The sequence below is a fragment of the Epinephelus moara genome, chromosome 6, assembly GCF_006386435.1.
Source record: "Epinephelus moara isolate mb chromosome 6, YSFRI_EMoa_1.0, whole genome shotgun sequence".
NCBI classification, from domain to species: domain Eukaryota; kingdom Metazoa; phylum Chordata; class Actinopteri; order Perciformes; family Serranidae; genus Epinephelus; species Epinephelus moara.
In genome coordinates, this window is record NC_065511.1 from 40,336,933 (window position 1) to 40,362,536 (window position 25,604).

The window sequence follows — 25,604 nt, forward strand, 5'->3', positions numbered from 1 at the left end:
ATCAGTTATTCAATCAATCATTCTGTTATTAAAATGTCAGAAAACACAGAAACATGTCCTGCTGTGTAATTTCCAAGGTCTTCAAATGACATGTTAAAGCTTATTATCATGCATGACAAAGCAAATGTTAAAAAAAACAAAACAATTATTTGATTATCAAAACAATACATTTTCTATTGATGGATTAATAAACTGTTAAAACCTGATATTTAGCCTTTAAATGTGGGGCAAAGTAATCTGTGACCATCCTATACAGACTGTATGTCTGGTGCTAAATGAAAGTATTATCTCGTAGGTAGCAGGGAGCCTAATGAAGCGGCTGCTGGTTTTGACACTGTAGTTTCTAATCTGTATTCTGGGAAAACACTGACTCCTCTGGGGAGGTTTTACAGAACAGCCTCTGATAGCATGTGTGCATTGTGCCCTGCCGACAAACAGCGTGTCCTGTAAGCAATTTAGCAATGTGTGCACTTTCTGCAAATGCTTTTTTTTTCCTTCTCTGAAACCACAGCAGAGAGAGACGAGGTGAGAGAGACAGACTGAGAAAGACAGAATGTGTTTTTGTGGGCGAAAAACAAGAAGAAAGTGAGAAGAGCACTGGGCAGAAACTTCAGCCACCAATAAAACATTTTCTCCACTCTGTTAGCTCCTCGCTACGAACATGGATCAACTGGACAAAACAACAATGATACACAAGCAGACAACATCCCGAGAAGTTGTTTTGTTTATTTCCTGCTAAAGTGTCCCAAATGGAGGCTCCGTCTGCTGATAACACATCGACTCAGTGAGGAAACAAACAACAAATGGCATCCGGAGAGCCGTTCTATATAAACAGGCAAACAAGCTGAAAGCCAGGCTCTACAGGGAGCTGCTGTAGGTGGCAGCCGTGACATTAACATTTAGATTGGGCAGTGAGGGGAAGACGAGAGTCAACAGGTGTACGCCGAATTAAACCGAGTCTAACAAAAGATCAGGAAATAGGGAGTGGAAGAGGACTGATTAAAAAGGGGGATGGGAGAGGGTGAGATGACACACATCATTTCCTCACAGAGCCTGTGGCGAGTGAAAGTGTGGACGACAGCGAAGGCGAGGCTCGCAGCCAAACCGTCATTCACTGTTTGATTGGAAGAGCTTGTTTGCTCGCTGTGAGGCCGCGCTGTGATGAAAAATCAAAAACAAGCCGGAGCAGTCTGGGCTGCAGAAGTGCCCACGTCTGCCCATGCTGTCCTAGGACGGCACGATTTTTCCGTTGTGCCGAGAGAACAGTTTGGTGTGCTGGGAAAGCTTCCCACATTTCTGTGGTGCTTGCTTGTTTTCAGTGACAGCGATTCTGTCATTCTGATCCCACACACAGCACAGAAAACCTGCCTGGTGTTCACTCCACTGTCAAACCTGAGAGCGGATCAAATTAAAGTTGTGCTTATTCACTCAAATCCTGATTATTGTTCCAAATGTTTTAAAGAATGCCTCGGCTATTTTAAGGCACAACAGATACGCTCAATAAAATCTTTTAATGCTTATAACTATGGCTGCAACTGACCAGTTTTTTCTGTAAATTAATATACAGATTATTTTAACACAGTTAAGATTTTGGTCAATATCATAATGTCAGCAAGAACGAAAGGAAACCTTAGGATGGATTCTACATCTGAGAGCTTTGACACAACAAGCCAACGATCGACTGTCGGTCAATGTCAGGTCGTTGGGTGGGCATCTGTCGCCTCTAGTTTTTGCGATGTGTCCTGCACTGTTGGCGCTAGTCGACCCTTGTCAGCTGTTTTATGGTCAATTCTGCGCGTTAAATCGGACGCTGAGAATGAAATCACTCTGATTGGAAGTTCAGTGCAGAAGAAGAGAAACGGAAGTGAGTAAAGTAAACAACTAAAGTCAAGAGGGAGCGAGATCGAAACAAACTTCTTATATTAGGTAAGATTATGTTTTTCTCAATAGAGACAGTTTGATCGTGTTTTTGTTTGCTGGTGCACAGAAAATAATTTGTTCTTTCAAAATTATTCATGTGCTAACTAGCCATGGACGAAATTTCAAAACTTTACCATGACTTTTTAAGGACCCATAATAATTTTTGCCTGGCGTTTTTCAGACATATCAGATTCAAACGGTACTCAAGCATAATTTAAAGCTAGTGGGCATTCATGAAAAGAGAAATGTAATTCGGGGAGAAAATTAAGAAACGTACGTGATGGTAAACAAAACGTATTGACGCATATTAGAGCTACGTTAGGTCGACATTAGGAAATAAACTTACTGTTATGTTATCCGTGGAAATATACTGCAACAATTTCTTTACACACAACAAATTCCATGACTTAAATGTGATTTCCAGGTTTTCCATGACTGTTGGAATCCTGGATGCAGGGAACATGAGGTGACGCAATGGTCGGCCTTTGCTGCTGCTAGCTCTTTGATGCCATTTTGGATCGTCTGGACCTTTAAATTGGGAACAGACTGCATTTCAACCCCCACTCCTGCGCTCTCAAGTGGTATCATCGCTGGCGCTACTGGTGCAAAGACAACTGGGTCTCTTTCTGTTCTACTCAGAGCCGAGCAACTACCAATGACGCAGGATACACTGCATTTTGTTTTCCACCGTTACTGAGGTTCAGTTCAGGATAATACAGAACTTACATTGATATTGATTTGGTAACTGGGGACAGCCACTGATAACTACCAGGTTGGTTGCACAATGGCTGGTGCACTTCCTTTGTGTGGTAAGTGGAGCCTTTGAACTCTAGAGTGAAATCCACTTTTTTCCCACCAAAATAAGCGTGTCTATTTGGGTTTTTTAAATGTGGGAAAATGTGTTAAACATAGGCGACAGTGTGCTTTCCCATTGCCAATAGACCAGAGCTGTGTGCGCGGCTCAGCAAACGAGTGTGCCTTCCTTTGTTTTTTTCTAGCGTGTCACAACTGTCGTCACAGACAGGCCAGAAAACAGGTAAGTAAACAGCAGAAAGCAGCATAGAGGCCAGTGAGAATGTTACGGCTGTTACTTCTTTTTTATTCCTCTTATTTATCCAGTCTCTCAAACTTGGTGCAGACTTTTGATTCTTGATCAATGTTCCAGCACTGCTTGGACAGAGACGGATCTCTGGAGGCCCGTCATTGCATTTTGCCAGCAAAGGGGCTAAAATTAGCACGTCCACCTGGGTGTTGTATTTCCATCACTGCTGATCAGAGCTGATCGGAGCTGCAGCTGATAAATACCCAGGACTACTGCAGAGTTATTTGTCCTGGGAGTGAATGCTGATTGTAACCTTTCCTATAAATACATCAGCCAAATGTTTGTGGGGGTTTTTCTAGTGGGAAAAAGAGCTTTATAGGAAGCTCGTCTAAATGCTAAATTCTATTATTCTATAGCCATTACATTGTACAATTAACATTTACTTCATATGAGAAGTTAGAGAAAAAAACGTGTCAATTTCCACTTTAAGTGATAAAAATCTGAATGGAGAATGAAAATAAGCATTAGTTGTGACCCTGCTGTGGTTGCTATGTGAGTTAAGGACACTGGTGATATAAAAAACCCTCTCTTTTGCTCTTGGTAGTGAAACAGTAGTAGGATTGTTTCAGCTAATACTGTTGAGGCAAGGAAGTGAGCGCTGGCTGCTTCTTCTCTCTCTGAGCGGTTTAACGGATCTGTTTGCTGAATGATTTCAGACAATCTGGACGGCCATTTGTTAACATTTACAAGGCGATATGAGGAGCTCTGCTGTGGATGAGTGTTAACTATATACTGCTTTTTCAAAGATGCTCAACCCCCCGGAGTCACAGCTGCTGTATACAATAACAAGCAACCTATTTTCATATTTTCATGGACAATATTCAGCTTGTCAGACAGAGAAACAAATAACAGTCTCACTGCTGACAGCTCGCAGTATTTCAAGTGTCTTTTAAAACAAAAACATGTTTCTGTTATCTCCCTTTTTTTGTGACAGAGATTCTGAGCAGCTGTAAAGTCTCTTAAATGAACTTAATGCCAGTGTGTATTTGTAGCTCAGATTGTTCTGAACAACAGGATATCAGCATTAAGAGGGCTGTCACATGTTAAAGGATAACTTTTACATTTTTCATTGACCTCATCTATCCAAATCATCTGGTGGAGTGTGACATAAAACAACATGTCTTTTATAGTGCTCTTCGGGCGAATTGGTGTCCCAATTCCTTTTTGCGTGTAGGGATAGGGGGCATAACGAGTGGTAGTGGGTATGAAACTAGCCCTTTGGAGCGAGGGATTTCAGATGCTGACTTGCCAGCGAGGGGTAACCGTCGCCATGGCTACCACTGAGCAAGAGACCGGGAAAAAAGTTCATACATAGCTAACGTTACCGTCGTCAGGTTGCTTGTTAGCTAGCTAGCTAGCTCGCACTATCTGGCGTCTGTCATCTGTCCTGTTGTGCAAAACTGTCGGACTTTTCACATTACGATAACACACCAGCTAGCATAACTATGCTGCCTCGTAATGTTAGCTGGTTAGCTAGCTAGCAGAAGTCCCCTGTCGTCTGTCGTTCATCAAACGAAGCATGATGAATGTGGCAAACACAATCGGTAGGATGAATGAGACTCCATTGTAGATGCCGGCTGGAAATGTAGATGGCTCGCAGCTTCCTGTTTAAAATAGTTACGTATGCGTGAACATAACTGACGTGGTGACGTGGTGAGTGGTGTCCCAATTCCTAAGGAAAGATTTCTACCCCTACCTCTCGTTGCTTCATTTTGAGGGCTAGGGGTAGTGGACAAGGCGGGGTATTGGGATTGGTCCCTTGTGTCTCTGGAGGCTGCTTCAAAACCTGCTGTTTGTCCGTGAACCAGTGACATCACTGGTGCTCGTAAGAACTTTATGTTATTTGGGCTTGTATGTCTTTTCTCCACCTCTGGGTATCCAGGGGGCGCACGTGCATCCAAAAACAAATGTTCCTTATTGTCAAGCAAACTAGCTGTGTGTTCACTAAAAATACATACTTTATTATCACTTCTGAGGACGTTACGTGTGAGGATATTTTTTACAGTGTATTAGCCGACTTGGATATTCAGGCAGGGTATTTAGCCGACCGAACTGAAGAACTACAGCGACTAGAAACAGTAACTGGTGGTGCCTTTGCTCACATTTCCCTCCGATGCCACAGAAACTGAATCATTCTGCGGCACTGAATTTCAGGGTTCAGTTTTTGTCGGATGCTGTCGCCGTCTACAAACCAGAGAAAGCTTGTGTGTGCGTTACTATGCATGAAAGTCTCGCTCTTCACTCGGACAGAGGTGTGCTGGAGACTATGGCTGGACTACTGGTCAAATATTTTGACGACTGGCTTTTATTTTGCTTCTGCCTTTCAAGAATGACTGTGAGCCACTGCTCCGCTGTCAGCTGATTGACAGTGGGAAAACACAGCATGTACAGGATTTATTCTGACCAAACCAGAGTTGGTGATTTTGGGCCACTGGACACTCAGACGCTCCTTTGTGCCTACCGCCATCAGACTGTACAACAGCAGTTTGGCTTAAGCTACGTCCAGCTCTGAACGGACGTATTTTGCATCTGCTCATTGACACTTTATTTTATTCGACACTTTGTCAATGCCATTTTAGTCACTTTATTCATCTTGATGTAGCAATTTTATTTTTATTTTTTTATCTTTAATTTATCGATCTTTTTTTTTTCTTTCTCTCTTTTATCTTATTTCTCTTTTTGTCTTGTGCTGCTGTGATACTTGAATTTCCCCTCTGGGGATCAATCAAGTATATCTTATCTTATCTTATATTATCTTATCTTAACCTTAGTGAGTTTTATTTTGTTTCTGTCGAACTGTGGTTGGTTGGAAAATCACTGGAGACCGTCTTCAGGATTGCAAAAATAAACTGGAAACATAACAACCAAAGCCAGTGGGGCCGAGAGGGCAGATGATCACTGGGTGAGTATCTTCGTCACCCAACGCTGTTTTGGCCGATAAAGCTTTTGGCTTTTGGCTGTGGTGGTGACACACAGCTTCCAGGCGCAATACAACAAAGCACGTTTGTTGTTGATAACACTAAATTGTTATTAAATTTATGTTGTTTCTTTCTTATTTCACACACCTTTAATTTTTGTTAACAGAGCCGTGTTTGTGACGCCCACTTCCTTGCTCTGAGCAGGTTAAGGGAGTATTTGGGGGCTGAGGTTCAGGAGCTTGCGGTAATGAATCCTTGTGCATGTAGGCACTGGAATAACAGCGGAATAATCAGAAAAACTCGGCTTCTCTGTCAATACAGCACACTGAGGAATTTACTGCTTCAATCGCCATCAACACTAATGGGGTTTCCATCCACCTATTTTTATTTTCGCATTTTCAAAAATTGCGAAAAAAAACCCCAAACTTGGATGGAAACGCCAGAAATTTGAAAAAAGGCCGAAAAATCGCAAAAAAGTTTTTACGTTTGGAGGGGGTGGATTTGTCAGCGTATCGATAAAAGGAAAATGCGACTTTTTGCTATGGAAACAGGTTTTGCGCATAAACGATGACGTACCGGCACACAGATCCTCAAATGTGGCCCTTGACATATGGAAATGTTTCAGCCAGAGTTCGTGAGTGAAATGCTGCTGGACAACTACTTCCCAAAAGTCCTTCACACGCCTACGTTCCCATACACACGGAGAACGACGCGGTGGTCTCCTTCTAGCTATTTCCGACAGTACTCTTAACATTAAACTTCTTCTTTGTCGTTTGTTCTTCAAGATGGTTAGGTACACTGTGAACGCTGACAAAATCCTAACCAGAGTTCTCCCAAGAGCTGACAGGTTTATCAGGAATCTGTCCATGGTCAGTTATTGAGTGTCAGTTGAGTGTGTTGTTGTTTACAGTGGGCATAAGACGCTCTCTTATGACGTCATCTCATGGCGCACTCTTCTTCTACGGGGATGTTTTTGTTCATTTTTCACGAGAAGCGCCACCTACTGCTCTTCCTGTTGACACCCAATAATCGCAAAACAATAACGAATGGAAACGGGCATAAATTCGCATTTTCTTTTGCGCATTTTCACAAAATTCGCTCACAAATTTCGATACATTTGGATGGAAATCCCACTACTGACTAGATATCCCCTTGAAATGCAGCAAATTTCTCCATTAAAATGCTCGTTTCAGTGTGTGCACAGCTACCAGAAATCATCAGAGTTAGAGCAGACCCACGAGTGTTACAGACTGTTAACTGATTATCAAATTCCAAACTTCATTTCAGTTAATGTGATCTATCTAAATAACTGGCTCTGACAGCTACGCTACATCTAAATTATTCTGTTTAGTCGTGCCACTGTAGGCATCCTGGGCCTACATGTGTCTGAGGAATTGAAGTCTATGTCTTGTCTGTCTGCTGACAGTGACAGCTAAATGGCTAAAAAGTTAAATTTTAATGCAGTAAGCATGTCAGTGGCACACAGCTGTGCACCAGGACGCTGTTTGGTAGTGAAAGCAGCACCCAGAGACTGTAGCGAGGCACTGCTGCTGTCACACTGCAGCGTCTTCCTCTTTGTTCATGACACTTCCAAAGAGCTTCAGATCTGAGCTTAAGGTGGCACGAAGACTCTAACAACCACACGGGTAAACTGATCATCTGGAACTGACGAAACTGAAGGAGCCATGAAGTAGAGACACAGCGGAGCAACAACACGCATCACATCCAACATACACATGGAAAGAAAAGGTTAGGTATCATGTTTGTCATGTAATTGCATCTCTTCTGTTACTTATTTTTGGGTTATTTTGGTTCTGTACTTAGTCTGTGAGCAGCAGAATGACTTGACACATAAAAGGCATGGCAGAGCTGCGTAGGGCTAGATGCTATCATGTCATTCACCTCAGGTTAGCAGCAAAAGTGGAGATGCAGTTAACCATCTCCGCACTCTGTTTCTCTGCACCCCACATGCTGTGGAGAAAAAGGGGGGGAGGGAGGACAAAACAAGAGGCAGTTACAAGCCGCTCCCCCATCCACAGGTTAGCCTAGCACAGCCACACAAAGACTTAGCGCTATCGGCTAAACATGAGCCTGACAGAGCTCAGGCGAGGTTAGCTGTGGAGACGTCAAAATAATCTACAAACATTTCAAACTTCTGGAGATTTCTACCAAAGGCAGCTCCCACCTTCCTGTGATGTGCTAACAGAGAGTAGACAAAATAAAGTAAACACCTCACTGGCAAAAACTCCATCACTGAAATAACTTTATCACAAAAACCCTGACGGGGGCGGGTCAGAATAATCTGAATTTATCTGCTATAAAAAACAGTTTTTAAAGCAGCATGAGACATTTAAAAGAAGTAAGAAAACCTGGAAAATATGTAGGAAATTGTCAAAGGAAACACAGTTAAAAAAACATAACGACATTCATTAAAAAGCAGTACAAATTAAAGGTGACAAATGCTGCTAAATGGCATCCAACCTCACGTGACCCACCTGTCCAGCTGTAGTTGGCTGCAGTGCTTTTCAACTTTTTTTCAGAAAACGTTATTATTTCACCTGTTCCCTGAATGTTACTGGCTGAAACATAAGTAAACCTCTACAGACCTGACATGAGGTGCCTCCAGTTAAATAACCAGGAGCTCAACAGGATTATTTGAAATGTTTCAGTGGAGCCAAGAGTTGAGTCGACGTCTACAACTCAAAGCACGACAGAAATGTTCACTGTGGTGACTTGTTTGAATCAGCTCAGGCTAAACTGAACATTCTCGGCCCTGCACAGCCACACAGGTGTTTTCAGTCCTTCTGATACATTTTATCAAGGATGCACCTGAAACTAACTTGTGTGAACTTGGTTTGACACAAACCCAGTAGTATTCTGCATCAACCAGAGGTGATGGGGAGAGTTTGAGCCAATTTAACAACTGTTAGAGCTCTGATCGTGTAGGCATGGGGAAAAGTTGATACAGCATACTATTGCAATATCTCAGTGTTCCCACACATTTTCATAGACAAAATGAGTTTTCTAAGACCCAGAATAACATTTTTATTTCTGAAAAACACACACTTCAGTGTCTGCTGCATTTGCCGACCTGGTTACGAGAGAGTCTCATGTCCCATGAAAAATGCTGTCACACTATGTCACATATACACATATGTCCAAAAGCGGAAGACTTGCAAGTTTTCCATTTGTATCAAGCAGTAAATAAGTTGTTTGAGTCACCGTAAAACTTCAACTAAAACCCTAGTCCCAGTTATATGTCCAGTCCCTTTCACTAGCCTGGTGTAGCTACACATTTACAAATAAACGCCTGTCTCAATTAGACGCCCAGTCTGGTTGCCAAGCAGTTATTTTTATTGAATTCTTTGGATGTATAAAACCAGGTTGCTGACTACGCACTTGAGCTAAGAGATTGTGCATTCAGATATAAATGTTTTAACTTCTGCTAATGAGGAGATGCTACACAATGTTAGCTCAGCTGATTTCATTTAACCAGAGAGGACCCTAAGTCATTCAGATTTACCTACATGACGACAAACAAGTGGTGACTCCCTTCGTCTGAGGCTGTCGTAAAGTCAGAATATGTGTCCAGTCCTCACTGGTTCAAATAAACAATTCATTTGATTATATTTCTAATCTTTGCTGAGCAACAGATTTGTGTAAAAGGAATTAAAGGCCTGTCCCATGTGGACATCTGTCCCTAATATACGCCTGCTGAGTTCAGTGATTTAAGCAAATACTAGCCTGGGCTATTAATTGAAGTTTTACAGTAATTTGCCTCACTTGACACTGTACGTCCGTCAGTGCGTCTATTGCGCATCATAATATCTACGCTGCACACTCATACCATCATACATGACATGTTGGTGTTTATTATGTCTTTAGTTTCTGACAATAACTTCAGTTGTTCTTTTATCTCAGACATGTTAGGATGTTACATACCTTGACATGTTTCAGCAGAAACTTCCGTCTTCCTCAGAAGTGTCACTTGATGATGGTTGTGACGCGTCTTTATCAGCTGATCTGTAAATCAGCCGATGTTAGGGAGGCGTGACCGTCACGCCTCCTGCTGTCCGTCTGCTGCCTCTCCAGGACGCTGCCCCAGGTGTGTCAGTTTTTGACAGGATGGTCATGCCTCCCTAATATCGGCTGATTGATAGATCAGCTGATAAAGACGCGTCACAACCACCACCAAGTGACACTTCTGAGGAAGGCGGAAGTTTCTGCTGAAATATGTCAAGGTATGTAACATCCTAATACATGTCTGAGATAAAAGAACAACTAAAGTCTTTATCATATATGACAGTTTCCACTGTGCATGAGGTCACTGCATCGTGGAGTTTGAACTGCAGAGTCAGGACGTGAGCTCATACTCTGTTCTGAGAAAGGCCCGTCGTCCTGAGGAGGACTGAGGAACTGAAAACACCTGTGCAGGTGGGCCAGAGGTGCAAAGAGTTTCCAGACCCTCTCAGTGGCAGGGACGAAATGGGGACACCAGTAGTCTGTTTATCTGAGGTGGTCCTGAGTGCATCCTGAACAGTTAATTTATTCTCTAGCTGACATCACATCCTTGCTGTCACTTACTCGTTGGCCAATTAAGAAGAGCAATGCAGTCAGAACTTCTTCTTTTGAGGCTCTTAGAGTAAGAATCCTGTGTGTCTGTGTGTAACACAACTAGCAGCTACCAGGAGCTAAATCAGAGTGGGACTCCAGTGGGAGTCGGAGCTGAGCGGGGGGGAAGTATCTAGGTCACCACAAAGATGAATCAACCACAGCTGGGGTGATGCTACCGCTCCGTATGGGAGAAGTGCTTCCAGTGTTTTATGTGTTACGGCTGGTGAGCTGAATCAGCTGACCTGCACGGCGCTGATAAAAGTCTATGTGTTTGTCTATATGTTCGAGGGGAAAGGTCAAAGGTCAGCAAATCAATCGGATTTATGAGTTTATTGAATGAAGAAAAAGGAGCTTACACCAAGTTACTGAGCGACGCCAGGCCGGGCTGCTGCTGCTGCTGCTGTTGTTGCTGGGAGACTGCTGGTTGCTGTTGCTGTTGCCAGGCAGCCATGTTGCCAGGCACCAGCCCTGGTGGTGTGAACGTCTGGAGCGCTGTGAGATCTGCACTCGTCAGCTGGTACTCTGAGATTAACGGATGGAGGGAGAAAGAGGGAGGAAGGAGGAGGGGGGAGGGGGATTGTTTTACATCATACAACTTTCTGGCGCATCAATATTAATCAGGGCTAATCCATATTAATGGAGACCTTTGAAGTGGAATCATTCCAGAAGCTCTCACACAATGAACAAAGTGAATATTCATAGTGGTTTGTGGCATCACACTGCGAGATTTTCAAGTGTTCCTACACGACACTTAAGATATTTCATGACATAATGCAGACTAGATCTTTTACTCGTCTTGATGTTTAATCTTTTCCATCTTTTTTAATTCGGTCCTGGTGGATGTGGTGTTTTAATTTCTGGCCCTGATGGAAACAGACAGATTCAGTCCTGTGTTGCTGTGGGTGGGGAGGGCAGCGTTGCCTTTGCTGTCTTACCAGTGTTGTAGGCCGTCTGCATGCCGGAGAAGGGCGCTAGGAGACTGGGTGTTGCCACGGAGACCACTGGCGTGGTGAGCGACTGCGCCACCTGGGAGCCACCTAGCCGCTGAGCATTCTGGGAAGACAGAGAGATGGATGGCGGAAATTGAACATCGAGACACAGGAAGTGGAGGAGGTTACTGCTACAGTGGTTTCTGAGGATGGGGTCTGGGGTCCTTTAGGAGGCCAGAGGGTGGTTCTAAAGGGTCTCAAGCTGAATATAGACCTAATCACTGTGACGCTAACAACAATAATCACTCCTGGGTAGAGAACTGGCAGCTGATTTGAATTTTTTAAGATGTGTTAAATCAGCAAACTTGTTTGTTTTTGTTGTCATTTTCCACAGTCAGTGTAACATTCAAAGATATGTAGTTAAACACGGTGGTTCGAATGTTTCTGCTGTGCTTATTTTATGTACTTAGTTGCTCTGTAACATATTTGATTAACTAAATCTATCGGCACAGAAGTGAAACAATGCACCGCTGTACTGTAGATGGGGCCGCAGCAAAACATATTTAACAGGGATGCACGATAATATCGGCACGTCGTTGGTATTGGCCAATGTCGGCTTTAAAATGAACTATTAGAATCGGCCAACATGCTTATTTTTATTTATGCTTATTTTGCATGATGAATTAATATTACATACATTTCAATGTATTGTATTTCACGTCTCGATATGCTGGTGGGCCGTCACAATAAGATTATGCATGTATAATATGATGTTAATTCCACTATAGAAGAAACTTGATGTTACAAAAATGAGGTGGGGAAAAAGTGGATCAATCGATATCAGTTATTGGCCAAATTAGTTGTTATATATCATCATATCGGCAAAAAATCCAGTATCATGCATCCCTAACATTTTAGCCACCTAAGAAAAATCAGTATCAGTGCAAGTGTGCACTATATTTGAATATCTGCTCTGTTTTACCTTACACACTAACACATGATGTTGCGGTGGGCCAACAACTCCAGTGTTCTGCTAAATAAAATTACTGCTTTTGTCAGTGGAGTTTGGTGGCTTTGATATAACGGCTTCAATTCTCTGTCAGAAAAGACGTCTGATGGCGAGAAAAAGTGGTGAAAATATTGTCAATATAGCGTACACTGATATGGATATTGACTCTTTTTGTGGACCTTTTTTAGGTGGCTAAAAACTCATCAAGTAAGGCAGTGTTTGCTCAGCACCGTTTCATTTTATTAACATGATGCAACAGTTTTCTACCCGAAAGTTTTTGTGAATAAACACTGTGATTTGGTCTTTAAAAACAAATCCAATATAAAGATGTATAAATTTCACACTCAGAAGAGTGATCTGCATCTGCTTAATTTATGCTTAATATTTGCAATTTTCCAGTAGATTATATCTGAAAGGGTCTTGTGTCAAAATGTTAAAGGCATGCTGTAGCCGTATTTCAATGAGCTTCGTGTAATAACAATGTGTAAATGAACTACGTTAAACTTCCTGCCAGTGCCTGGATCTTTCTGATTTTTTTGCAAGCTGGCAAATAAGCAGATTTCTTCGGCTGTTACTTGAACTACAGATTGTACTTCCTCCTTTTTCTTTTTTACGCGGACACAAAGAGTATAGAAGTGAATCCCGAGCCAGCCCTCACACTTACATCACTCTCAGATCGAACGATAAATGGTAACTGATCAAATATTAACTACGATTTTATTCAAATTCTCCTCTAAAATGTTTTCATGAACGTATTTTAGCTCAACGGTGTTACCAGTCAGCTGGTGGCTGTTTGTTTCTAGACAGGCAACATGCATTACATCATCGACCAGCAGGAGCAGCTGTTTAATGGCTGTTTGTTTTGCAACCTTTCCTGAACCTCAGTGTAAGGCTGCACAATTAATCAAACATTAATTACGATCAGGATTTTGGTTTCCCACAATTAAATGGACATGATCAGCTGCGATACTGACGTTTCAAATGCGCGCTCCGCTCGTAGAGAACTTCTCTGCACATCATATCAAGTGCTCCCTAAAATAACAGCAGCCTCTGCTTTGGGGGAGCTGTTCTCTGCGCCTGCACCCTGCAGCTGCTGCAGTCTGTGAACAACTTTCCTGAATGTTGCGACTGCAGACGGGCAAAACAGAAATCATCCGTCCATCAACCGTCATCATCCGTTGTTTGGAAGTATGTCTGAGTATGGCTCGTATGAACATCTAGACATGTATTAAAACTAGCTAAAACAATGTATTTTCAAAACTTTCTATTATTTCCAAACCATTTTCAGGCCTGGAACACAGTTTTCTCTTATTTCATAACTTTTCCAGGGTTTTCACGACCACTGGAACCCGGCATATAACAAGATTTGAAAAGCCTGTAATCGTGTGAATACTCTGGCATAAGATGCTGAAACATTTACATCTAAACCTTCTCTGTCTTGGATCTTTGGATCCAGTGTTGCGGCTTCATGTCGTGAGAAAACCTGGTCTGAGTTCCACAAGATTTGCGCCTTTTTCTCCTTATATGGGCTGAGTGTTGGAGTTCACGGCACATGACTTCATCCATTTTCAACAGCAATAATGATAATGGTTAGCATGTGCTTTCCACTGTACAGCAGAGTGGATGCAGAGACCTTGGTAATGTGACTGAGAACAATTTAATTACACTATTACTACTGAAATATTTCACTGTAAACACAGCTTGTTTCACTTCGAGTTGGAATTAAAAACAAATACATTATGCTGCGATTTAATTGATTCCTTTTCTTTATAAAGCTGAAGTGCAGCAACTCTAATTAACTCTCCACCCTCAGTTTCCCTGCCACATCTGAAGTTTTATGGGCAGACTAAATAAAGAGAAATATTCTAAAACAAATCCACCAGAGCAGTAATAACTCCAGAGTGACATAATGAAGTGTTACATCACTTCACTTTGCCTGTGCAGGCCAGTGGAAGATGTTTTATGCATCGTGCCACAGTCAGAAGCGTTTCTGCTCCCTGTGAGAAAAATCCAAGCACCTCAGTTCTCTCTGAGGCGTTTAACTTTTCGGTGACACTTTAACATCTGCGTGCAAGATGAGAAGTGTCTCGCATCTCAAGGCGGCGTTGGCACGGCAACGCTGTCGCCAGGGCCGGGCGCTTGTGAGATGTAGCGTCACGGTGGAAGGTGTTATGAGAGGCATCGCTGTGCTGGAGAATCATGCTGACAGGAACGCATGCATCGACGAGGCTGACAGACGAGAGATGAGCAGAGATGATGTGTGTTTGTATTGGGCAAGTGTGTGAATGTGTGCAGAGAGGTATGCGAGGAATGAATACACAATGTGAGGTGTTTGTTTTGAGGTGTGTGTGTGTATTTATGCAGAGAAATATGCATGAACACATGTCAGCATGCATGAGTGTGTGGGTGTAGGAGTGAAAGGGTCAAACTCCAGCATGTCCGTCTGTGTTCCAGGTTGGAGACTTTGTGATCGTTCTTCGCTCTGATCCTCGGAGCGTCGACACGCAGATGAAACCAAACATGCACATGCTGAGCAGCTTCCACACACAGTGGAGAGTCAGCTGGTCGCTCCGGTTCCCTCAGTATCTCCTCTACGGTCTGTTTGTGCTGCACAAATGTCACTTTAAGCCCCATTGTACCAGCATTATATAAACGCACACTAGTTTTTTATCGTTGCCATTTTTATGTGTTTTCAAAGGTCCAGCATGTAGGATTTAGGGGGATATATTGGCACAAATTAAAGATAATATCAGCTGGAAATTAGCACCAACTTTTAAGCAAGTAAGGAAGTTAAAGTCATAGTTTAACATTTTGGGAAATATGCTTATTTGTTTTCTTGAGTTAAATGTACACTAAGCATGACGCTAGTCCAAACTAAGACACAGTCTGGCTCAAAACTTGTTTTTACACTTTGGTTCATCTACAGATTAAACAAATGAGACACGTGTTAATAAGTGAATGTCAGACAGGGTGTCTACAGATATCACACACTTCAGTTTGATGCTTTTTAAGCCCTCTTAAAGATAATCTTTAACCAAATTTAGGACTGATTTCTGGACAAATCCTCTTTGTCTTAGTCAAGCACTACAGGTGAGTTTAAAGATAAGCAGTATATTCCTCATTCTTGAGACCTGGGACAAAACTTTACTTTTTGAGGTTTTGATTTTTACTGGAAAATATATTTTAAGGATCAAAGTCTTGACTGTTAAACCTTGTGATGGACCAACAATCGTTATCATGGACCAATCATTATTTCTTGAGTATCACACATGTCAGAGGTGAGATCTGAAAGAGTTGACAAAAAGTTACATATTAATTAATTTTATTTTTCAAAGTTGCTATGAGTTCTCCTATTGCTTATCAAAATACTAATTTGTAAACCATAATTCTTATTTAGTTTGGATTTAGAAAGGCCACAGAGTTGACCTGTTGTGGTTACGACACACCTGATAGCAGTATTTTTTTTTTTCAAATTATCATAAAATAAAAGCTTACCAGTACCTGGTTACGGTGTACATATTTTTTGTATTTTTTATATTACTATTGTTATTGTTATTTGCATTCAGATTTTATATTTAATTGTTTATAGTATTTCCTTCTTATACGCATGCTCCTAATTACTCTATACATTTTTTATTTATATTTTTTGTTATGCACCAATACACCAAGCCAAATTCCTTGTATGTGAAAACCTACTTGGCAATAAAACTGATTCTGATTCTGAGCAGCATTCACACCTTTTTTGAAACCAGGAGGTGATACAGGAGTCCATGTAATAAAACTAACTCCTGTTATACCTGTTTAAATGATGTTTTTATAGAAATCTGACGGAGTTGACAAAAATGTGGTACACATCTTTTTCACACAAATGTATTTTAAAACAAAGATTATTATAGCAGCACATGTTGACACTGATTGTTTGATTATGTACAGTCAGTTTGAGATTTAAAAGGTTTTTAACACGTTTTAATTGTCTAAAGTTGTAATTTTTGTACGTATTTTTTTGTACGAGAAAGTTTAGAAGTTAAAAAAAATGAAAGCAGATTACATATTTTATCAATCATAATATTTTCATACATATAAATCCGTTCAAAGTAATGCTTCACCCCAGAAACAAAATGACTGTGTTGATAAGTTCTAATTTTTAGGCTTTTTTGGCAGGACATGATTTGTGCCAATTCTCAAGAATGGTTTATACATGCTGTCCTGTGCAGGACGAGGTTTTATGTAGGAATATGGTTATTAAAATGAGTTGGTTTAATCTAAATTTTGCCAACAGGTTAGTGCAAGTATAAAGTAAAAAGACAGCATTAGGTTCAGTGACAGATTTAGAGATCTGTACCATTAGAAATGTGGACTTTCATGCAGAAGAGCTCGACTCATTTTGACAACAAGAAATTAAAAGATGGATAAATGACATTAGATAAAATGTTTGTGGTAATTAGACCTTAAAAATTCAAATTATAGACCATTTAATGACTTTTATGGTCTGAAAATTATAAAATCGACTTTAAGACACTTTAAGACTTTTCAAGGAGCTGCAGACTCCCTGTTTGGAGTGTTTTTAAATGGATTTTCTTCGACAGAGCCGAGCGAGCTGTTCTCCCCTCTTATCATCTTTAAGCTAAGCTAAGTTATCCAGCTGCTGGAGGTAGCTTCATATTTCCTGTACATACATGAGAGTGGTATCAGTATTCTCATCTAACTCTCTGCAAGAAAGCAAATAAGAGTATTTCTCGAAATTATTTCTCAAACTATTTCTTCAAATCTTCAAAAGCAAATCACGAGTCAGTCTGGTCTGAGTGATGCTTTAAGTAATGCAGCTTTTTCTAAGTGAGATCAAGTCCTTTCAGTGAAGAGGGATTTAATATGCAAAGCCTGCTCGTCTCATTTATTCAGTATTGTTCTGGGATTTTAGAAACTTGAAACTTCAAGTCCAAGTCAAGTTGTTTGGGGGTCATGTGTCAAGCAAGTCAAATTTCAAGTCATCCGGTTGGTGACTTGACTCAAGTGTACAGCTGTGATGGGAACTCTCAGAGTCTGTAGTGAACCCTGAACGCTACTGTCTGAACCGTCCAGGAACCAGTGCAGCCAGCTGATTGGTCCACTGCGTGTCTCTGATGCTCTGAGTTCACCAGGTGCTCTGACGCTCTCACTGCTCTCCTCCTCTCATCACAGCACTGGTGCCACTGAGGCAGCCCTGATGGGATGAGTTCGCTGGCGGTGTCACACTCATGCTCGGTGAGATCACACAGAGTTCGACACCACATCCACGAGGCTAAAAGTCTAAAAGTCTATTCACCTCACTCACCAACTCCAGCTCTTCCTCTGTCTGCACGGCGGGCCGAGGAGGGGGGGAGTAAAGAACAGAGTTATGTTTCTGCAACAACTAACTGCAGCCAAATATGAGCATGCATTAAAAGGAACTTAAGTCTGGTAAAGAGGAGTGGTTCATAATTTGAATTACAGCGATACTTTTACATGAAAACAGGGCCTGTAGCTCTCAGGCAGCATTGACTCTAAAGTTTAACTCCTCGACTATAAAGTCAAAGTGCAGCCAAACAGATCGATGGCTGACTGAAGGAGAACGACTGGATCCAGATGTTGAATTGCACAACAGAAAAAGAGGAATATCCATATTTCTACAACAAATAAATAGATGTGAAATGTTTATTTAAACATCTCCAAGAAGCGTTCTGTAGGATTTGTCTGGATTTGTGGCTTCCAAGAGCCGAGTAAACTTTCAACAAATTAACAGAGAACTTAATTATCGTGTGTTTAAAGACTGCAGAAATTTAAATTAACTGATGTAGCAGAAAGAAAGCATTTTAAACCTGGAGACAGATTTACACAGATGCAGCTTCTGGCAGTAACAGCCAGGGTATAAAGACGCAGAATGATAATGATGCAACAGGCTCAGAGTATCTGTTGGAATCCTGCAACTTTTATGGGCCTCATGCAAGAACCTTTTTCGTATTCTGATGCTGCCTTTACATAGAATCAGGGAGCTGGTAGGCAGCAGACCAGATATCATGTTAGATGTTAGAGCAGGACGGTGAACTCAGGAGAGGCTGGCGGAGACTGGTTATGGTAGAAGGCACTGCCGCTCAAAGTTCATGGATGTTTCATTTTACCGTCCTGCCATTTGTTAGACTGTCTGTTTGTGTTTCTCGTGCCATCAGAAGGTGTTGTCCGTCTTTCATCTACTGTCTGCCTGATTCCATGGCAACCAGCATCATCGTAAACCTCTTGCTAGTCTCCTATGTTCACCAAACTCTTCCTGCACTAACTTGTTGTAAGTTGCTTGTTTCAACTGCCGGTTGAATGACTGCCAGCTGTTCATCAGTGGGTGTGTTTTTGTGAGATAATAAACAGCCCTGACTTGCCACATAAGGTGTCCTGTGTAGTGGAAACTTGCAACGCTGCTGTTAGCAGTCAAAACTATGCAAATATGACTACGGCCGTCACCGCCGTGTCATCACAAAGCCGTGCTGTGACGGAAATAAAGGTGGAATGGTTTGGCATGAAGTTGGATACCACTAGACTAAAATGGGAGTCAGTGAAATACATCCCGTAGTGTTACACTCTTGGGTGCAAGACAGGATGTTTACCTGAACAGAGACCTGCACAAACACCCTGAGGCAGAAGTTTTCCTGCCAGAATATTGCTGATTTTGGTAACATATTTATACCCAAAATTCACTCAGATTACGGCATGATGTCAAACAAAAGTTTCCCTGCTGAGAGAGGAAGACGATCTGTACCTGACTTGTATGAGATGTCAAACGCGACATATTGGTTCTTGCATGAGGCTGGCTGTGTTAGACGACAGTGTCAGAATCACCACAATACGTAGGAGGACAAAGAAAGACTGCTGACTAACCCTGGTCACCAAGAGCTGCTTAGACAAACCATTATTCATTTCTAAAGTCCCACTCCAGTATATTTCAGCACTACTATTATATTTTTAATATATTTCTGAGTCACTTCTTGTCCATGTTGATTAGCCACAGTGTTAGCCGAATATGTTTTGACAAATTTTGCGCTTAAAGTTAAAAAAAATAAGGTTGTTGCTAAAACAGGACGATGACGTGTGACTGTGGAAGAAGCTGCAGGTCATCATGCAGGTCCACTGTGCCTCTTTGTATTTGAGCAGCGAACTGAAACATCGTTGTGAGCTAGCTAGTCATCGTCATGAGCACAAACCCGCCCTGAGCTGTGTGAGTTAACTAATCCATGAACACACACCCACTGAGCCAAAGAACAGGTTGAGGGCCGCTGCTCAGCGACACCCTCGTTCAGCAGGCTAACCCAGTCGCACAATCTGAAGTAGCAAAGGTATTTTTGTGATGGCTATTATGATCGAGTTACATCACCGTGACAGGTAACAGCTGCTAGGCTGCTCGCCAATGGCTCAACTGCACATGGCGTGATGACCTTCATCTCACTGGGGTCCTCGTTTTCAGGTGAAGAAGGTGGCTTGTCCTGGATGACTGATTCTCAGTCGTCCAGGTCATGGTACTCGTAAGTGCTATATCGTAGGCAACTGGACTTGCTTGCGTTTCTTGAAGATGTTTCGCCTCTCATCCAAGAAGCTGAACTGAACTGAAGAAGCTTCTTGGATGAGAGGCAAAATGTCTTCAAGAAACGCAAGCAAGTCCAGTTGCCTACGATATAGCACTTACGAGGTGAAGAGGGTGGAAAAAAATCCTCCTCTATATAATTTATGTGCTAATGCTATCCTCGCTAACAGCGATAGCATGGATCCCTCGTGGTGTTCGCTGGCTGTTTCTGAGATTGTTGCGGCGCAAAATGTCTGATTTCGCAGCAGCTTTTCTAAAAACATTGCGATGCAAGTTACGATGTTATGTTGCGGGCGTGTGAAAACTGCAAAAATAGTTGTGATTCACATTCAGCGCTTATCATTATTATTATGAGCGTCCAGTGTTCACCACAGAATTAGAATCTGTTTTTGAAGGTAAGGCATGATAAGCAGAGAGAGAAACTGAGCGAATCAACACGCTGCACGCAGCTCTACGATGAAATTACATTCTACCTGTTTTAAACTGTGGAATTTGCAGTAAAGTTGCAGTGATTGAGCACAATTGCCAGGTTGCGTAGAATTCACGGGGACTGCCTGAACTTGCGTTAATTGTTGTGGTCGTACCATCGTGACAACCTGGAGGGGCTGTAAATATGTTGATCTTGCGTCTGAGTATTCACCACACCCCCATTCTCTTTAAAAAGAATATTAATCATAAACCTGGAAGCAACACTGGCTGGAGTGGGGCTTTAACCATGATTGGCTCAACTGGAGAACACCACTGACCAATAAAAACCTGTCCTCATGAGCCAGGTTGACACTGGAGTTTGCCAGGCACTACCTAACCTCCACTTATTTTGAGTTAAATTGCTGTTGACATTCAGCTCTGACTCCATTTTTCATCCTGTTCTCTGTGAGTTTGGACCATCATTTGTCCCCCCGTGGCTGCCGTAGTTGTGTTCTCACCAGCTGCATGAGGCTCTTGCCACTCTGCGAGGTGATGACCCTCAGGTCCGGCTTGCGGCTGTTGACCATCTGAGGGCTGGGCGGAGGCGGAGACTTAGCCGGGACTACTTTCCCCAGGCTGTTGCCGTTGGATACGGAGAGGAGGCCCGGGGAGGCCCTGGCACTGATGTAGCCGTTTGCTGGAGAGACACAGAAACAGAGAGAGAGAGTGATTAAGTGAAGAGGGAGGGGTGGAGGAGGTTGTGTGTTTGTCTGTTTTGATGTTTTCAGTATCTGTATCTACCTGTGAACTCTGTCTCTGCTCGCCTGCCTCAGTGAGCACGTTCGGCTCTTTTTGTGTGTTTGTGTGTGTGTATGTGTGTTGATGTCTGCCTGTGTGTGTTCTCATTAGCGAGTTGGATAGCTCTGTCGCACCACATGCTCCTCATCCTTTCTGCAGCTCAAACAGTGTTTTTTTGGCGGCGCTCTGATTTCTCTGCAGCTCCTCCACATCAAAACCGTGTCACGCTCTCTCCAGAACTATTTTATTCCCACTCTCTCTCTCTCCACGCATGTCTTTCCTCTTTTGTTTCAGTCGTCTTGCTGTAAAACACACACAAATGTCCCTGAACTCTTTCCATCCAACACTGCAAAAAAATCCCCCCACTTATTAAGTCAGTTTTGACGCTTATTGAGAAAATCTTGTTTTCTTAAAGCAAGTGATATTATTTCAACATTTCATCACAATCACTGGAGCTTCCTATGTGTTTGGACTACAACTGTGAACTGCATTTCCCATGTGTGCTTGTCTAATTGCAGGTTATTATAAGGTCTGAGGATTTGATGTTTTTGGCCCTCTTTCCTCTCAGCATTGTATTTTAAAAACATATTTCCAATCAAAACCAATTTGTGTCCAGCCTTTATCAGAAATGAGAGTCAGCGTCTTGAACCAAGACAAAACAGGGCGGGACATTTAGATTTATTTTCTTTAAAAATTCTTCTTTGTATAGAAACTAGCTGAAATGATCTCACTGCTGTGGTCGATTTAAAAAAAAACATGTCATAATAAACTAAGACTTTGAGGACTGAAAAGAATAACGGTGGTGACTTACTGGCAGAAATACTTACAGATCTTTAAATAGAGTCTCAGTAATTTCCTCAAACAGATGCTCACTGTAGATTTTAGCTAAAAAAAAAAAAAAAAAACAGCAGAAAATATTGCATTTGCTGGGGACTATTTTCAGCGGCGGATTAATCCACATTTGTTGCTCTAGTGAGTATTTGTGTCAGCAGGACGGTGTGTGTGGGACTGAGTCAAAATAAACTACAGTGTGTGTGTTCATGGTAAATAGAGAAGCACTGATTGTGAAATTCTGGAGCGATACTGATGAGGTTTTTTGTTGTTTATTTTGTTTTTGTTGTTATTTATTCCCCCTTCATGCCAGGGAAACAAAGAAATCTTCATTATAAAGAAATAAATCAACTGTTTAAAAGTCATTCAGTGCCTGATTACACTACCTTTGAATGAACACTAATTCAATCAGATATATTCATACAACAACCTCTAAAATTACCTTCTTTAACATGAAAAACGTTTTTAAAAATAACAGCTTTAATAGCCTTTTTACTCCGTATAATATCTCACAATTTCCTCCCTAGTATCTGTTTTATGTTGCTGTGAAAACATCAACACGTCTTCTTCAAACAGCTGCATTTATTCAAGTTTCTCCGCAAAAACTATGTTTTACAAGATTACATTTGAACACATCATGAGAACGTTATAATCTAACTTCACCTATATTCATTTTAATTAAACAGAAGTTGGCTACATTCCAGTACAAGTCATCAAAACCAAGATGTTGTTAGCAATACCAGTTCATGCCAGGTTAGCCACTGCTAGCGTTACGAGTTAACACATTATGCTGCATTTTGCACATACACACACAGTAGGGGGGCGTTAATGTGAAATGGGAAATTTCGACTTCCCACTGCAAATGGAACATACCATTAGTTCCTGCCACTAGCTGCTAATGGCTAACAGCTAACATTAACTAGCTCTCCTCCCGCTGATGTCAACACAGATTTGTTGTTCACACTGAAACACTAACAGGGACACAATAAGGTGTGTCCTCTGATGCGTCAATAGTGAGTTTACTGCGTCCTTTTGTCCTGACGGCGTCCCAGGAGATCACTGTTCGTCACACGTCACACATTTTGTATTGTCCCCGGGATGATGGGACGTTGTTAGTCGGGGTGTCTGCTTTTTAGTCTGCGCAAAACTGATGTGACACAACAGAAAGACATCCATCGGTGAACATGCTCGTATTTGCCGATTGGCTGATGACAGTCAACAAGAAGAATATCAGTCAATTATGATGTTGAGCAGATAATTAGGTGCATCTCTGCTGGTAATGACGGAACATGTCAGTGTTCAACAGTGTGGTGCACTGATGTGTTTGTAATGGAGCTCGACGGCACAGAAGAAGAAAATGCATCAATAAATAGTTTTTACTTTACATCACCAGCCTCATCCTTCAACAACAGAATAAATTCTTAGAATGTGCAGCACTTTTGCTTTCTGTGTTTCTCTTCTCTTTCTCACGGGTGCATTCCAGCAACATGACAGGCAACAATACAGAACGTCACGTTTGTTGAACGCGCCCTTCTTTCAGACTGCACAACTGGTCACATTCCAAACTCCTACAGTTACTGTGTAAGAAACAACAATACCTGATGTAAGACACGCGTCAGTCACAGAGAAGCACCCGTGTGTGTGTGTGTGTGCATACCTTGATGTCAGCCCTGCTTTTAAGGAATGTTACACAATGTGTTGCTGTTTTTGAACCGCTTTTCAGCGTCACCACTCACTGTCATTTATACTTTTAACTTGGTTATGTACTTGTGTATTGTAAGTTAAAATGTTTCCTGGGTGTTTTTAATGTGTTGCTAATTAATTTCTCAATTATGGGGAGGGGCATATTTGGGGGTTCTGGGTGTCATGACAACAAAACTCCAGCAGACAGCAGCCTGTTTGTACTGCTGAGGTCAGACGAAGAGCTCGACTCGAACAGTCAAAGTGTGTGTAAGAGGGGGACAGCAGGGACTTTCCCAGCCCTGAGACACTTAGACACACACACACACACACACACACACACACACACCCACACACACAGACTGGATTTTCCTCTGGTCAGGGTGTGTGTGATAGCAGATAGCAATGCTCCATGACGCCGCCTCCAGACGACAGCGGCATGTGACTCTGCTTCATCTCAGTAACACACAGTCCCGGGAGACACACACACACACACACACAGACTAAACCTGACAACAACAACAAATGAACATCACACTACCTCTCTCACAGCTCAGTGGGGGGAGGGAGAGAAGAGAGGCGGCAAGGAGAGAAAACACAGTGAAAAGGGGGGTGATGGAGGCGGCAAGAGAGGAAGAGGAGAAGACTGAGGGTGAAGAGGAGGAGAGAAGTAAGATATAAATGAAGAAAGACAGAGAGGAGAGAGGAGGATGAGGAGGTGTGCTGAGTTGATTTGAGGTTACTGATTAGTTTACTGTATTATGTCTCCTACACAGTAAAATAAGTTAACTATAATATTGTCGTCGAAATTAAATCAAATTATTTTGCAAAAATCTAAAACAGCAGAGGACGGAGTTCGCAGACAATGGGAAGCAGAGAAGAAGAAAAAGGAGTTAGGTAACAATGGAGAAGGATGGCAAGGAAGGAAGCATGAGGTGAGCAAAATAGTAGGTGGTAGGACGAAGGAAAGGAAGTGGAGAACAGGAGAGGAGGTAAGGGAGTGAAACAAGAGGTTGAGAAGGGCGAGGTAGGGATGGGGAGAGGATTTAGGATTTAATATGGCAGAGTTAGGGAAGGAAAGACAGCGAGGAGGTAAAGAAAAAGGAGGAGGGAATAAGAAAAGCTGGGTAGGATGTAGGGAGGAAAAGAACAAATGTGGAGGTGAGAATAAGGAAAGGAAAGGAGGACAGAAGAGGAGGGGGGAAGCTGAGAAGGAAGAAAGGATAGGTAAAGCGGTGGTAGAAAAAAGAAAAGACGCTGGGAAGGAGAGAAAGATAAAAAACGAACAAGGAGGAGGCAGAGAGGAAGGAGGGGATGACTGAGATAGAGGGAGGGGGTAGAAGAAAAGGAGAAGAGGGAGCGAGGAGGCACAGGGAGCGAGACAAGAAGTACAAAAAGCGAGAGAGAGGAAGGAGGTGGGGAAGGACAGAGGAGGGAAGGAGGTAGAGACGAGTGAAAAGGATGTAGGGTAGGTATGAAGGACAGACGAGAAAAAAATGGGATGGAGAAATGTAGTCTGGAAGTAAGGAGGTGGAGAACATGAGGAGGAGTTGAGGAAGAGAGAAATAAAAGTAGGAGGTATGAAAAGGGACTAGGGAAAAGGAGGAAAGGATGCAGAGACAGAGAGGGAAATAAAGAGAAGGAGGGAAGTAGGTAGGGAATGACATTAGAGGTAGGGACTAAGAGAGAAGAGAAGGAAAGGAAGGAGAGTGAGAGAGTATGTAGGGAGGAAGTGAAGATGGTAGGGAAGGAAAGAAGAACAAGGACAGGAGGGGAATGAATTTCCTAGCAGGCATCTGATCAGTGAGATCAC

General features: G+C 42.2%; 1 protein-coding gene across 5 annotated transcripts in view; it reads right to left on the reverse strand.

Annotated features, from left to right (window-relative positions):
* The window catches only part of mef2d (myocyte enhancer factor 2d), a 218,889-nt gene that overhangs the window by 119,227 nt on the left and 74,058 nt on the right, over positions 1-25,604 (reverse strand). For 2 of the 5 annotated variants that reach the window (XM_050046168.1, XM_050046167.1), the window contains exons 7-11: positions 21,001-21,179; positions 17,795-17,824; positions 11,490-11,607; positions 10,911-11,076; positions 7,843-7,911 (exon numbers count right to left, since the gene is read on the reverse strand). In XM_050046168.1, the coding sequence (XP_049902125.1) occupies positions 7,843-7,911; positions 10,911-11,076; positions 11,490-11,607; positions 17,795-17,824; positions 21,001-21,179 (562 nt within the window). The remainder of the gene's footprint in view (positions 1-7,842; positions 7,912-10,910; positions 11,077-11,489; positions 11,608-17,794; positions 17,825-21,000; positions 21,180-25,604) is intronic. The other 3 variants (XM_050046169.1, XM_050046171.1, XM_050046172.1) reach the window with 2 other exon arrangements.